We start from the raw sequence: 16,048 nt of genomic DNA on the forward strand, positions 1-16,048 counted from the left end.
AAAATCAACCTGAACATGAATGGAAAATGCTATTGACTGTTTTTTTCTTAGACCAGAATCACTATGATTAACTTTTCAAGTCTGACTTGAAATGGACCTAGAACTGAACCAAAAGTCAGGATTTTCATATGCTGTGTGAGAGGATGCAGGGAGGCAGAAGAACTGGTGTTGCTTAGCTGTGAGCCCATTCAGCAGAGTTCGAGCCTTATTTGGACCTTTCTTCTCTTTGCCCAGCAACCCCATAGCACGGATAATGAGAATGAATACCCATTTGTGTGCTGTGTTGCTTTGCAAATCCTGACAGGGACCTGCTCAGGAGGGAACACGGCAGTTTGCTAAGGTTGCCTCTTATCTAAACTACTTCTTGGGAAATGGGGTGACCAGTCTTTGGTTTTGGCAAAGGACTGTGTATTGTGATTATTGACTGGGACTTGTAAGTGATTAGGGGGAATCAGCCTGATTTTCTCAAAGTTTTAGATTACTTCTTAGATAACCCATTTTTATGTGTACCTGCCACAGGCATATATTTAATAGAACAGAGAGCAACAAACTTGTCCTCCCTCTCATTTTAGCTTCTATGGCCCTTAGTGCTGAGCCTACCTAAATTTCCATGGTGGTCCAGTGTGACAGAGCCTCCAGCAGCTCAAGCACAGCTGCCAGAGAAACAGAAAAAATAAGTGATGCTCAGCCTCTGACAACAGTAAAAAAAGGCCAACAGTGTGACACTGTTGGAGCACTGGTCTCATGATCTTTCTATTTTAAAATGTTACAGTCGCTAACATAAATCAGTTTGAACCAATTGAAACCAGTTCAAATTCTTTCACCTCTTCCACCAAATCATTACTGGACTGACCTAATAGTGATTCAGATCTGTTTCAGTCGCAACAGTGCATAGATATTAATTGCACTACACARTTATGGTTTGACTTCTTTCCTGTGACCCTTCATCTATGGTGGAAACCTGGCCTGAGCAAGTTACAAGAAGCTGAATACATACTCAGGTGAATGAGAAATTATCCACCGTGATCCTTTTAAAGAGTGTCAAAGCAAGCACAGGTAATGCCTTTTTAAGTCAAAGTCATAGTATTGACTGCAGGTGAACACACTCTCAGGATCTGCAAAGGAGCCTGAAACATTCTGTCCAAATTGTATTAAAGAGCCGTTGGAGCAGCTGAATGTGAACTCTTCCATTTCTTGGAGTCTCCATTTTTATGGGGTCTCTATGCATTAGTATGAAGTTTTTGCTGTTAATATTTGTACTGTCATTACATAAGGATGAAGTTTTAGAAGATTGTTRGCTTGCCCTTTACAGTAAGTGCTTAATTAATGAAAATAGTGTATACCAAAGAACATCAGATAGTAAAAATAACAGCTGATGAACTTTTTGCTTTAGTCCTCTCACTTTCAAATATTTAGTTTTGCTGTGAGCTAAGTTTATGTAACAACTTAATTTTGTATTTTTCACAGAAATGTAACCTGGAATAACTTAGCTATCCCAGACACCCACTGTTCCAGAGAGCTAGAAGAAGGTTACCAGTGCCCGCCTGGATTTAAATGCATGGACCTTGAAGATCTGGGACTAAGCAGGCAAGARCTGGGCTACAGTGGCTTTAATGAGATAGGTCTGTCCTACTGATAAAATCCATTTTAGTATCCATTTAAAAATGTTTTTGAAATGAATAGAACAGATAGTTCATGTCTGTGCTGAGAAGACATCAAGTGCAATCAGTATTCTACTCAAGTAGAACACATGCCAGAAAGAGAAGCTGTGCTATTTGCTTTGCAGTTATCACCTGGGATCCCAGGATTTAAATAACTTYAAAACAATGTCTTTATAAGGAGTCAACTGTTGATTATCATCAGTATGCAAATGCAATGACTAATTTCTGTGGTTTATTTTTGATTCATTTTAGAGTGTAAAACTCCCTCTGTTTGTCTAATTTTAGTAGTAATTCCCATGCAAAAAAAAAAGCCCCACCCAGAATTAATCATAATCATCTTGTTACTAAGGAGAAGATGGGAGAATAAATGATACTGCATATCTGTGGCAATCTTGATCCAAACTGTGTAAGTCAGAACATCAGCCAGAAAAATSATTGAGAGTCAGGCAGATTTTGCAATACAGGTGCAATTTGTGTTCTGTGCAAAACACTGAAGTTACCAGGAGAATACATTCTCTGACAGCTGCAATGTGTTGTGCCATCCCCATGAGGAAGTGAGTGTAGAACACAAAATCAGGAAAGGTGGCAAGAGCTTGGGCAGCTGTGGCAAGATCCACATCCAAATGGAARATATGCAGTTACTCAGTCAGAACATTGTGGTTATCTCACATTTRTTTAACAGACAAAGGTCCAACAGGAGCCTGCAGCTGTAAATTTTCATTTCAGAACAGGTAGGGAAGTACCTTCAAATGATAGAGCATACCCACAGGCTGAATTCTTTCTGATGTATCTCTTTGACTCTAAGCTGCTTCTTTCTTTCTTTTTAAAATATTTTTCTGGCTTGCGCTCTAGACTGTTATCCTGGCCTCAGCTGATTTTGAAAGTAATGAAAAGGTTTAATGACTGAATGACTGCAATCTAACAAGTTTTTTTGAGTATTGAAAGCCTTTACAGCTGAAATTGCTTCAGTTGGTTCCTGAATATTCAGGTTGCTGAATATACACAATGAGCCAGAAAGTTACAAGAAAGTCTCAGAGTCCTGCTACAAGTACTCTGTGACAGCAAATAATTTCTGGAAAAAACCTGCCATTTATGTCCTTTACTTTTTCGTGTGAGAAAGGGATAAAAATTTTCAACCAAGCACCATGCTGTTCCTTCTGGGAATCAGAAGCATACCATTTGTACCAGTACTGCTAGATGARTAACACTGCTGATAGTACCAAATTTTATATAAACTTTTTCTTCTGTAGATCTCAAAGGTTAATCCTGTCTGATGTTCTAGTGAATCTTCAGATTTACTGCCATGTCTGGATGAACATGGATTGAGTTCATGCTAGAACCTAAAACCTTCCRCATTTATGTTCCATAGTTATGGGGAGTTAGGGAGGGGAGCATGAGATAGGTTATTGCCAGAATAATTTGGCTTCAGATTGAAATCACCCTTCTTATCTTGACACATGAAATTATTTGTGGCATTGAAGGGTGTTGTTCTAGCTGCCTACCTCGTCACCAGGGAAAAGTAGTTGCAATGTCTTAGACAAGCTTCAATGGGTAGAAGAGTTGAATAAGAGACAGACTGCTTAATAAAGGAGGCCAGTTTGTTTTTAATGATGGGGCAGGTTGGCAAAGACAGGCGAARTAATTTGACCATGGATGCCTTCAAAACTGGTTAAAAATCCAGGACTGAAACTCTGCTCTCCTGAGTCACAGTCCTATGCCTTATCAGTCTTTCTGAGTGTTTCATTTTAAAGGTCAGAGATTGCTAACAGACCTAGGAGACTTGTAATTGATAAATTGTTTTTGTCTAGAAATATGTAAACAGGATATAACACCTCTCAGTAAAGTAGCCAGAAGTTAATTGAGTATCTCTTGAAGGCTGATTACTTAACTTCAAAATACTGACTATGACATAGAAGCTTTCCCACAAAATGTTTAATAAACTTCCTCAAATTAGGAGTGTTATAAAGAGCATTATAACCAGCAAGTTTATCAATATTTTATAAATAYCCATTTTGTGATGCACCTCTTTATATAGTTAACAGGTAAGTAATTAAATATTTTCTGTGCAATTATACTGTTTTATTGTACATTCGTTTGTATTTCATTTGCAGATATTATGATGCAGCCTGTCCTGGCTGCTGAAATCTATCATTACAAAATTCACAAGAGCATATCAGTTTGGCAGCTACTGTATAATTAGTAACTCTGAATTTGTGGCATATAAGTACAAGCTGTGAATATTTGAATTTCTGTTATTTTTCTTCTCTTGAAAAGAAAAAGAAGGATTTTTACAATTTTATTACTGGGTGAAGACCAAGATGTCCTAATCAGATAAAAGTTAATAGAGTTTTTAATACTGTGAATATGCCAACTAGGTAGCTTCATATTTRAAAAATACCTTGATTTTGACCATGCCCTGCTCCCACTCTTATAAATGGCTTTGWTTTTTAAGGATGAAAATTGGAAAGATGATAGTGTAAGTTTTGGTACTTATTTAAATAAATATTATTTCCCAAGTTTTMTGGTTTTAGTTTTGAGGTGTTCTGTTTATCTGTTTTATGTATATTTCCATGMATGTATGTATATATTGTTTAAGGAAGTCTAGTTATAGACTACTGATAAATGTGACTTGAAGCTGTCTTGTCAAATTATTTTAGGCCATGTCCTTCTGATGGGAAGTAGACTTCATAATCTTTACAGACAACTTATTGTGGTGCTTCATTTTCTGTCCTCTTAGGAAGATTTTYCTTAGGTRTAGCCYGAATCYTTCTTTATGCAATTTAAGATCATAWTTTCTCATCTTATTCACTATTGGCATAGACAAAACCTTAAAGAAAAGCTTTTCTGCATCTTTCATTATGCCTGCCATATGGCTCTAAATGCTTGATTCTTTTGCTATAACTTATATTTTATACCTTACATTCTTCTTACTGTCCTTCTCTAGACCTCTGGCTGATTCACCACTTTGTTGAAATACAGTACTGTCAGAATACCCCAGTAGAGCCATTCTTTTATGGGGTTTTAAGTTCTGTTAAATTTCTACATCCCAGTGAGATGTTTTCCATTTTAAGAACAGCATGTTGTGGGTGATTCATGCTTTTCTGATTTATTGCAGTCCTGCTGAAAGAACTGCCACCACTGTTTCCTATCCTTTGTTTGTTTACTTATTTCCTTTTAAATGTAAACCTTTACATTTGTCACTCTTGAACAGCATGCTTTCTTTTGTTTTTTTTCAAACTATTACTTCAACTTGCAAGATCTTCTGGAGTTTTAATACTCTCTTTATTACTTGTGCTGCCTTTTAGTGTACTTTTATCTGAAATTAGTTGAGTATAATTTATTTTCTATCAAYCTGATCAAGAGAGAAAAAATAAATAGAATTAGACCAAGATTAGACTCTGGAATTTTTTTTTTACGGTCTTCCTTTCTGACACTGTTTAATTAGTAGCTGCTCAAAAGGACACCTAACAAATGGGTTTGTACCCATCACAGATCAGTGTGACCTAGCCATATTCCCATGTGTTGTCATAGTGAGACAATGTTAAAAGCCTTTAAATGCCTTTTGAAATACGTAGACCATCTTTCCTTTGTCTACAAAAGTGTTCCCTTTCTCTTTACAAAACCTGCCTCTCTTCCACATTTGTACAGCAGAATGATTGGGRAGATTTGTGCCATAGATTCTCAAGTGCCTGCATCTTTTAATTTGTGCCAATAACATGATACTTACACAAGTATTATATGATAAATACACAAGATGTTTGTGAAGATCATTTTTCCAACATGGGCCACATAAGCATATATCTACAGCTAATGCCTCTGTCCTTCAATGTACATATTTCCAGATTGCACATAGAATGAAATAAACACTTATTGGTATCTCTAACTTTCCRAGTGTAATCTCTGAAGAGAGTGAAGTTACTAAAAGCTGGAGAAGTTCTGTCGGGCAGTACCTCTGGAAAAGTTATAAGCAAAAGTCACAGAGGTCTATTTCATAACCCTTCATGAAACTGAAGAATTAATGAAACAGGAACCAATTAGGTAAGCTCCCAGTACCTCAAATCCTTTTATCTGTGAAGTTATGAAAGGAAGGAATAGTAAGCAAAGAATAAGATACCTCCTCTAGGTGAGCTGACTTCAGCTGTTTCTGGTCCCACCTGAGAGGAGGCTACAGAAAGTTCCTGCTTTCTCGTAGTAAATTGCTCATGAACTCAGTAGAAACGCAAGTACTCTTTCCAACAGTTTGACATTTTGACACAGAACTTGACTTCTCAAGTAGCTGTTGTTCTTACACAGTGTGAGCCTTAATATAAAATTGAATCTTTTATTCTTCAGGCTGCCTGAAAGATGTTTTTGAACACTACCTGTGGGGCTGAGTGGAAGTAAGAGAAAGGATATGAATGAAAAGGTTGGCTGGCTGTGTGGATATTGATAGGAAAATTCCTTTCTATTGACTATACCTCTATGGTATTGCCAGGCTCTTCTCTTTCTCAGAATTCTTAGCTGGTTTTGATTCAGGCTTCTATAAAAAAGTTGATGTTTTCCTCATCTTAGAACAGCCTTCAGCCTTGTCTCCCACTGAGAGCATCAGGTACAYTCACAGCTGGCCTGTTTCTTCTTTCTGGTTTTATTCTCTTCTACTCAATTTTTCCTAGCTGTGTTTAATTGCATGAGGTGTAGCTGAGARCATGACAGTATTATGAAGTGTGTAAAAAAAGTTGAACTACATATTGAGAAAAATTACTTTCTTTTTGTGAACAGACACCACTAATTGTAAAAATTATTAATTATAGGATTTTTTTAAGTATTTTCATCTGATATACCTAAAAAGCATAAATATGATTGTTGAATTAAATAAGAGCATATAAGTCTGGGGAATTGGAGGGCTATGACAAGTACTTCTACCTTATATCTCACTGTTTATCTGAGCGTGCTTCTACCTTTAGTCAATATTTAACATGGCATTAACTACTATAAGGACCACACTAAGGATGTTGGCAGAGCTGTCTATGTGGGTTCTGTTGAAAAGGGTGCCTCATAGATGCAAATGTGCCAGAATACCCACTGTTGCTGGATCCCATACAGATTTCCTCCGTACCTGTACTTTCCACACATTACAGAGCCTTTTGCATTCAGGTTTTTGTAACATCAGCTGGTAATCATTCCACATGCCTCATGGGTACAATCTGCAATCATCTGCAGATGTATACTTGCAGCTACATCACTGATTTTACTCTTCACATAATTCCACAGAAGGTTTTTTGCATGATTTACAGTGCTATATATTGTTTCAAGTAGTCTCAAAAGGAAGTCCCAAATAAAGATACCTGAAACTTTAAAGATATTCTACAAAGTAAGCAAGAGATGTTTTAGGCGATGACAGATCATTCTGAAAGGAGAAGAAGGTGATAGTGGAAAGGATTGCAAGGATTTTTGTCAGCCTCCCAAGATGCCTCCTTCCTCCCTCCACTGCCCTTTCACCCAATCATATCTCCTGAATGAAGCTGGTTTCACTTTCCAAAGACATAGATGGCCAGAAATGCAGATCAGCATCACCACCACAGCCTGAATCACTTGGCTCTGAGTCATTTGGTACCCGGGATAATAGAAAGCAATGAGGGGATGTAATTGTTCAGTCAGAGCCTCCATTTAATTGTACCCATAAAGGCTGAAAGGTTGAGTTCTTACGAAATAAGCATTAGTTCAATAAAGATTTCATCAAAACTTTGCATCAGATTCCTTTAATTTATGGATGATATGTATGCTTGATAAATGTATTGAATCTTTGTGCTCTGTTTATCCTGGCAAGTATATCATAGTAGTAAATACTTGGATAAATAGGTCAAATTTATTCCACTAATGCAGCTCTTTGATTCAGGCACTTTCATGTATCTTCATCCATGACTTCGACCTGTGGAGTTATCATGGGATGACATGACAAGTGATAGTGGTGTTAATATGTGAAAGTATCAGAATGTAATTAGGGAAGCCATTCAGACTSTCTAGTAATAAAACACATATTTTCTAAATGTGAGCCAAAATGACTTAAAGCATGCTCCATTAATCCACTGATTGAGAAACSACTAGAAATCATTATTTCAAAAATGGTGATAGATTTTTTTTCCACTGGAATTCCTTCCCAGGCCTTGCAGATAGAGAGAATAGAGCCCTGACATTGGCTGAGGCACTGTTGTGGATAAGTCTCCACACAGGGAATTTCACTTATTTGTTTTACTGCCAATTAACATAGTATAATCACTCATTCAAGTATTAACAACTAAGGAAGGCAAACAGTTAAGAGACACTTGGGGAAAATGCCTATTCTCCTTTGCCTGTCTCAGCTTCAGTCCTCTCCTCCCAATGTCCTAGTCCCTGCTCCTCTGCTCTTGCAGCATCTGAGGTGAGGAGYGGTTCAGGAATCTGGAGTAGATGCATAATACTTCTTTTTTTTTTGCAACCCCTTCTTTCTTTCTTTTCAGCTGCTGCTCCTTCTTTATTAAGCATGGCCTCTGCTCCAGAATGGACTTAGCCTTGGGCTGCAGTTCCTTAATATTCTGGAGTGTCCTCTGTTACCAAAAGCCTACAGTTATGCCCAMTGAAGGCACACAACTAAACTTAGAAATGACAATCACCTTTACACAGGCACTTTCAGAAGATTATACAGGGTTTTGGTGAGCACAGAGGATCAAAGAAAACACTCTGTATGCCCTGTCCAGGTGAGAACAGTTTGAAGTCCTTATTGTGTTGTTCATCTTGGGAAATTATTATAGTTACGAGGGATGTAAATGCYATGAGGAATGAAACATGGCTATATAAATAAGGTTTAAAAGTTCACTTTGTTCCTTGGAGATAATGAACAAATTGAAAGTGAGTCAACTAACAAAGCTGTGTTTGAGCTTAAAGCACTATACTATTTTCTCTGGTTTCAGCTTCTTAAGGACCAGGTCACAAGGCCATGTTTAGTTTCCCATCAGAAAAAAAATTTAATAACAGAAGGTCATGTGAGTTTTGTTTTTTCTTTGGCAATTCATTTTATTTGYCAGAAAAATGMAATTCAGTGGCTGGAATTCCAACCACTGTTGGAATCTGTCTTATCCTCTSTGTGCATTTAATATCATTAACTCACTAACTGAATAATTAAAACAGTTTCAGGCATTCTGATCCATCCTTCCATCAGTGCTGACGTGCTCAATAGTTTAGTTGATTACTTAACCTTGAAACAAAAAATACAATTTATATAATCTTGAGCTMACAGAACAAAGAGATTTTGCAATGCAGTGTGTACAAAATTCATTTTGCTACTACWGAATACTAAGGTTTACCTAAGAAACACAATATGATTTCATTCTCAAATTGGTACACCAAGAAAGGGCTGTTGCTTATGAGCAGAAGCAGAAATTARGACTAAGCAAACTTAATTTATCAAATTGTGCTTATATGACGCAAATATTCCCAGTCTTGGCAGTGTTCATGGCATGTGCCTGCATGGTAAAGCAGAGTCTGGTAAACCAACACCTTGCAGACAACAGACAGCAATAATTTTTTCCCCTTGGCCTGTCTCCACATTCTGCAAAGTTTACTTTATGCTTTGGTCCTATTTCTGCACCTTTTGAATATGAAGTATTATCAGGAGCTTTAAAATTAGCTACATAATTTTCCAAGTGGGTCATCATTTCTGCAGTTTCAACAACAGTKCTGCCATGGGGTGGGGTGGTGGTGGACCACTGCCTCTTATGTCTTGGCAAGGATGTCCCACCTTACGATGATCATTTGTCCCCCTTAAATGAATGCATGTGGTTCATTGCTTTATGAACTTTAGCTCAGTTCCAAATAGAGGTGCCTCTGTTTTGTTCAGATACAGTGCTGTCAGAATATTTGTACTGCTGCATTGGCAGGGTCTGAGGACACTCATACTGGCTTCTTGACTCTGCAAAATTTTTTTCTTTAGTTGGAGACTGCCCTGTCCTCATTATACCTGTTTTCTCCATTTAGATGTAAGTTTATTTGAGGTTTTACAARCCTTATAATGACACTAACAAATTTTAAGGTGTTTCCCAAGGTGATTGGCTAGCAGCAGACTGGTTTTAGAAATGCTGATACCCTCAGTATGAAGGTTTCTCCTGAGTAGACACTGAGGGATTGGCCCTTATTTACTGAATTCCTTTGGTCATAAATACATATGTATTGTGTTTCGTGTATATCAAGTGCTCCTGCAGCCAGAAAGGACAGGGATCATAACACTCTGTTAACTGTGTATGCAAGTGAATAGTACTTCAGGAATACAGCTTTTCTTAATAGTTATGGAAAAGGTTTATAAAAAGCAGACCAATCCATGTGACTTCACTATTTCTTCCTGCAATAGATGAGATATGGTAGTTACCAAACAATTTGGCAYTAAGATATTAAGGTGAGTGCAAATTCGCTCTGTTTAGCAAAAATATTATGACACATGGCCAAATCATTATTGCTATAGGACTGAACAGGCCTTTCAACCCTGAAATTTTCAATGGAAAGCCAATGGGCTTTAACTAAGTGCTATATCTCAGCTGGTGAGTTTGCATGTCTGAGGTCTTGGTTCTGTATACTSTGGCTGTTGTGACCTATTGTTGTACTGTATTTTACCTGTACTGGTATTCCTGCTTGATTTCTGTGGGAGAAACAGCCATGATAAATGTGTGACAGAAGGCAGCTCCTGTCCTACTTCCTGAGGCAGCACTGTATCCTTCCCCTCTGCAGCACACACTGACCACTTAAATTACCTGTACAGTGTGGGTCCACGAACATCATTGGGATGTAAATATTGGCTGTTACTCATGGTCACAATTGAGTGCTTTGTATTTCTGTGTTAGAGATAACTAAACCCACAGACTTTCCACAGAGGATACTGAGATAATACTTCTGATTTCAGACAACTGAAGAAGTGACCTGAATTAAAACAAACAAAACAAATCAAACAATCCCCACACACACACCCAAACAAACAAACAAACAAACAAACATCCCTCACCAAAACAAAAAGAACACCACTTCCTCAGCTATTTGATGTTTCTGTAGGCTTCACTTTTCTCAGTTAAGCCATTCTAGTTGCCTGGTTAATTAAGACCTTTTTATTTTTAAGCAGTAGTTCAGAAACACAAAATATTGCCCAAATAATGTCTACTGAGTTATTTCTTACACTAACAAATGGTATAGGGGAAGTTGTAAGTTTTAGAAACTTAGATGAATTTGAACAGTCCTCCAGAATTTTAATTTATTGCTGTGTTAATCCCAAAGTAATTGAGTCTTGTATTAAACCAAGCAATCAAGTGAAACTAATGTGAATAGATTAGTACAGTTATACTGACAAAGAAAACTTTGCCGCTGCTGAGGGTCTTCAGTGGAACACACTTTTCCCTACTATTTCAGGGTGTTCTATGTTAGTGTTGGTAGCTAAATAGGTAGACCTATAATGGAATAAAACAAATTTCCAGAAAACTTTAATTTTTCTTTTGTTCTCTGTTTTGTTTGTAATTGTGGACTAATCCTGGTGGGCATCTTTTGCTACTGAATCTATTTTGATATATCCCTTATGTTGTTATGGTATGCTGCACAGAATTTATTCACCTGTCCAGTGTCTGTGCTGTGCACTTCCTTCTATCTCTCTTTCATTCTCATYTGATCCTAAGAATGCTGAAAGAGTTTTTTGCACACTGAACCAATATATTTTGGTTAGATTTCATTTTSAAAGTAATTATTTTGGAAGTTTTCTTTCTAATATGCCTTCTGATAAGTACTTGCGTTAGAGTGATGGCAATGTTAAAAAAAAAATCGTACTTGCTGATGTAATGTAAAAGGCCCATAAAGTGTCACTGATCATAATCTGAAAAGGTGAAAGAGCAAWATGTAGCAGAAAGGCAGACTTATTAGAAGGTATAAAAAAATGAAAGTTGAGGCAGGTCAAATGCAAGTTTTAATTGCATCTCATGTTTTTTTGAACTGTAAGTGATATCACCTCAGATAAATTGATACCTTGTTTATATAAAACTTCATGTACTGTTTCTTAATTTATCTRAAGTAATGTATTCTTAAATTCTGTGTAAATTTTCTCCTGAGATTGCTAGGTTGAAGTGTAATAACCTGTGTAAATTTTCTCCTGAGATTGCTAGGTTGAAGTGTAATAACNNNNCCACAGAAAAACCCCACCAAACATAAAAAAGCTGAAACCGACCAAACCAACAAAAACCCAAGAAAAAAAACCAAAACAACTCCCATGTAACATAGCATTGGAGAGCTCACTGGCACCAGCACAGGAATTGGATTCTTTGTGAACTGCTTAAGTATCCCCACCCCTTGCTCCCTGCTGCAGTGCATCCCAAGTGGAGAGACATGTGCTACAGCATAAGGATTTGAGGAGGCCTGGAATGGAGCTCATTGGGAAATGTGGTGCTGGAGATATTGCAGCTGGCTCTGCAAGATCCAAGCTCCCAGAGGGCATCCCTAGCTGGAAACAGCCTTTGCTCTGCATCCCCTGGAAACCCTTCAGCCTGCCAGTGCCCACTGCTGCTGTGAGTTACATGCAGTGTAAACMCTATTTCCACAGTGACCTTCTCACGCTTATTTTCTACTGCCCCTTCTCTAGCACAGCAAGGCCTCCCAGTGTGATTTTAGGACACACTTTCTGTGAAGGCAGAGGAGGAAATTTGCTTTTGTACTGCTGCTACRGTTATTTTGTAATTCCTATGGAAAGCATAAGATAAAACTCTCAGGTCTATTACCGACAGTGATGTTTCTCTTTCCCCTCATGCAGAATGCTWACCAAAGGGTCAGATAACTTTGAGACGCTAAGTATGCTTAGTAAAGCAATCAAGAAACATGTGTGCTMGGAATGCTGTGGTCAAAGGGAAATAAATGCACACTAAGATGATTTTCTTAATGAGGATTTACTAAGAAAACAAATAGAAAGAGCTGCTTCAAGTAAAACAAACATCCCAGCCCACCAGTTTTCACTCTGCATGAGAGTTGAAGAAAGGCTTATGTCAAAGACAATAACTATTTGTGTGGATAGCTACTCAACAGCTCTCAGCCTGACAAGGAGAACAATGAGAAAAAGTAGAAAGAGGAGTTAAAGGTGTGACAGGTGTGTGAACAGCCTAGAAACAAAAGGTGTGACTAATTTCAGCCCTGCTAAGGAGCAGAAAACTCAGCCAATAGACAGGGCATGAAGTCAGGCAATTAGAAGCCTGTCATTCCATACCAAGAAAATTAGATCCTATCGGTTTAATTATCAGTCAGTGCCATTAAGACGATATAGCGCTGCATAATGAAAGCTGCAGTTACCCGGTAATGCAGGTAATTGTTTTCACAGTGGAAGATTTTCACTTTCAGACAAGAGTTTCAGGATGTGGCTGGTTTACAGGCTTTGACCTTCAACACTTATATAATGTGTGGGGCACATGGTTTTTACCTTGTCTGCTGAGATTTGATTATTTTATCTTAAATGTCATTTTCAAAAAGTTGGTGAAAATGAGCAAAACCACTACTAGAAATACAATGTGCAATACCCAGGCGACATGTCCTCTGTTACTGTAATTAGAGCAGCTTACCAAATCATTTTTGATTTAAGACCTTTGATTTGATAACACAAGGCCAGCTTGCAGCTTGGCTCTCCCATTTCTGCTGGGGAATAAGAGAGAGTAATGCTGTTCCAGAAAATCTGGTTCACAGATGGCCACTCTAGAGGGGGGAGCACACACAGAGCAACAGCTTAGGTGTGACTGTCCAGCACACCAGCTCATCTGTGGTAACTGGCTTCATACATGCTGCTGCCCTGCAGCAAATGTGTAATGCCATGCTCCTTCCTCGTTAAATAGTTCACAGTCTTGTTTTGTTACTCTGTTGTTCGAATATTTACATACTGAGTGTTTGTTTTCTCAARTGCCTTTTCCCTATTGTTCTTAGAGACTTTTGGTAGCTACTGTATTCTACTCCATTGTCAATGTCATGACATTGCCCTTCAGAGAAATTCTTACAGAATATCTAGTATGCACTGAGTGGTATTGCAAAAGATCTAGGTTACAAGCTGAAAGAAKAGTAAAATATTTTGGATCTCCTGTGAAATATTTAAATACTTCTTAAAAAAAACTGTAACGCCATTCACTTCCAGTTACTGCCTTTCTCATAGCAAATGAGAAAGARTAGGAATGGCTTGAATGAACGAAATCTTATCTAAGAACATTAAATACCTTGTGTATTCTTTACTCTGATTGTAAGTTTTGGTTGTAATCAAACTGAGAGCTAGATCTTGCAGTGTCTAGCAGGTGATCTGAACAAATATTTTGAATAAACGTTTTAACACCTCTTACAAATAGTTACCACTTCTGTATTACTCTGTACTTAGGACACTGTATTGATACATCTTGGTCTCCTTGCCACAGGGTCATTTTTGTACTATGAATTGTTTCAATATGCAAATTATTGCTCTTTCCCCTAAAATATTTACAGATATTTTCAGTGGATAGATTCCTTAATTGTTCAAGCTGTTTTGAAAGTACTCCTTAATATTAGGCAGATTTTAAGACCTTTTGAAGACGTGGACTTCCATCTCCAGGGAGGGTGTGATTGGTCATCTTGGGAAATGTCAACATACATCTTCTCCCATACTGCAGTAAGCCTTTTCCAGTTTCATCCAAAAACTCTTTTAGAAGGTTGCCTTCTACTTTTCTGACAAATCTGTACTACTGCCTGTTTGCTGTGGGGAGTACCATAATGATCATTACTTTGTCTCATTTCATCGTTGTATCAACYCTTGTGTTAAGTATCTCAGTTTACATCCGAAAAAGTGTTAACCATACAACAGTATGACCTTTTCCTTTCCATTGTGAAGARTACTGCAGTAACTAAGCTCCAAATTGTGGCATTTAATTTAAATAGCTACAGTGAACTTGAATGGCTTTGAGCCTGTTTCCAGCTAAGCTACACACTTTTAAAATTAATGATACTGAAAAAATTAAAATTATTTCTTGCGTAAAATTCAAAATAAGTTAAAACACTTAGCAAACCTACTGTCAGAAGTTTTTGTCAGTCATCACTGATAAAGGGACATCTAACTGTTCATAGAACATAGGTGCTCTRTGGTAATATGTACAAGATAAAAGCTTCAGAAACCTGTTCTATATCTCAGGGACCTGACTCTACACATAGCTGATTCATCTTGATAGAAGTTACCCAGGGGCTGGCAAATTCAAAGAAGATGGATTAGTCACAGCAGGACTTCTCTATGTCTCTTCTGATAAACTAYGTTATTATTTTCTTCTGATTACCTGCCTGTGGCAGGTTTCGCATGGTTTTCATATTGGTATGTGTACTACTTGTATAGCCTTCTGTATTAGCTATTGCTATATGGTACATATTAACATTTTTCTTACATTTGTTTTGCATCTGATGTTTTTAGGCATTTTARTTAGAATTCTGAGGTTAAGTGACAATTAATTAAATGTCTGCCACCATCTCTCTCTGAAGCAACAATCTTTAGCTGAATTACTGTTTAATCTTCTCTAAAACAATATCTGTATGTGTTTTCTTTCTCCTATTTCATTGTTTTTTCATGTAGAATCATAATTCTGTCATTACCTGGAGGTTTTCTTTTTGTCCTTGTTATCTGATACAGAACTATGGAGCAATAATGGTGATTCATGGACAGCTAGTAGCAGTGACTGGTAATTGCATACTTCAAAATTGACTTAAAAATGCAGCCCTCTACCATAGCCAGGAATATGTTTTCACTGAAATTCACAAAGCAAGGTGGTAAATGCTCTGGAAGTAGCTAAAGATTTTGACTGCATTTATTTGGGCATTAAGATAAATTCTGAAGAGATTTTGGAGTATCATGGGAGAGTGAATACTGTTTTTGGATAGTTGCTCTGGGAAGGTTGTAGGATTAACTTAATAGATGTCTGTATGGYTGTTTCAAAATCAAATTAGTCAAATTAGGCTTTTACCTGGTCATTTTATCCAGTGAGGAGTACTCCTTCTACTGTGCACTTACTCAAACTGGTTAACCTGCTTTCCACAGCAGTTTCACAAGTGTCTTAAACCTAAGTGAAATAAACTGTTTTAGTTACTTCACACCTGTCTGTTTCTATTCCCTTCTCAAATACTTTACCAGATTTGTCTGATATGATGCTTTATGTGATACCAGACAAGCTAGTCTCCATCAGCATATCTTTCTCCAGATGCTTTCTGATTTCACTCTTTCCTTAGAAATGCTATGAAATCATAATACACATGCTTTCATGGACCTGGGGACTCTTAATATCTCCAAGAGATGACCTCTTTTTCTCCTTTTTCTTTTTCTTTTTCTTTTTCTTTTTCTTTTTCTTTTTCTTTTTCTTTTTCTTTTTCTTTTTCTTTTT

At 37.3% G+C, this 16,048-nt stretch overlaps 1 protein-coding gene across 1 annotated transcript in view; it reads left to right on the top strand.

The window, feature by feature from the left end:
• NALCN (sodium leak channel, non-selective) overlaps positions 1 to 16,048 on the top strand; it is a 210,442-nt gene that overhangs the window by 37,073 nt on the left and 157,321 nt on the right. Inside the window, exon 6 of the mRNA XM_057366171.1 lies at positions 1,468 to 1,622. Within this exon, the coding sequence (XP_057222154.1) occupies positions 1,468 to 1,622 (155 nt within the window). The remainder of the gene's footprint in view (positions 1 to 1,467; positions 1,623 to 16,048) is intronic.

This window comes from Malurus melanocephalus, unplaced genomic scaffold (assembly GCF_030028575.1).
Source record: "Malurus melanocephalus ecotype Western Australia unplaced genomic scaffold, MMel_1.1 scaffold_61, whole genome shotgun sequence".
Lineage (NCBI taxonomy): Eukaryota > Metazoa > Chordata > Aves > Passeriformes > Maluridae > Malurus > Malurus melanocephalus.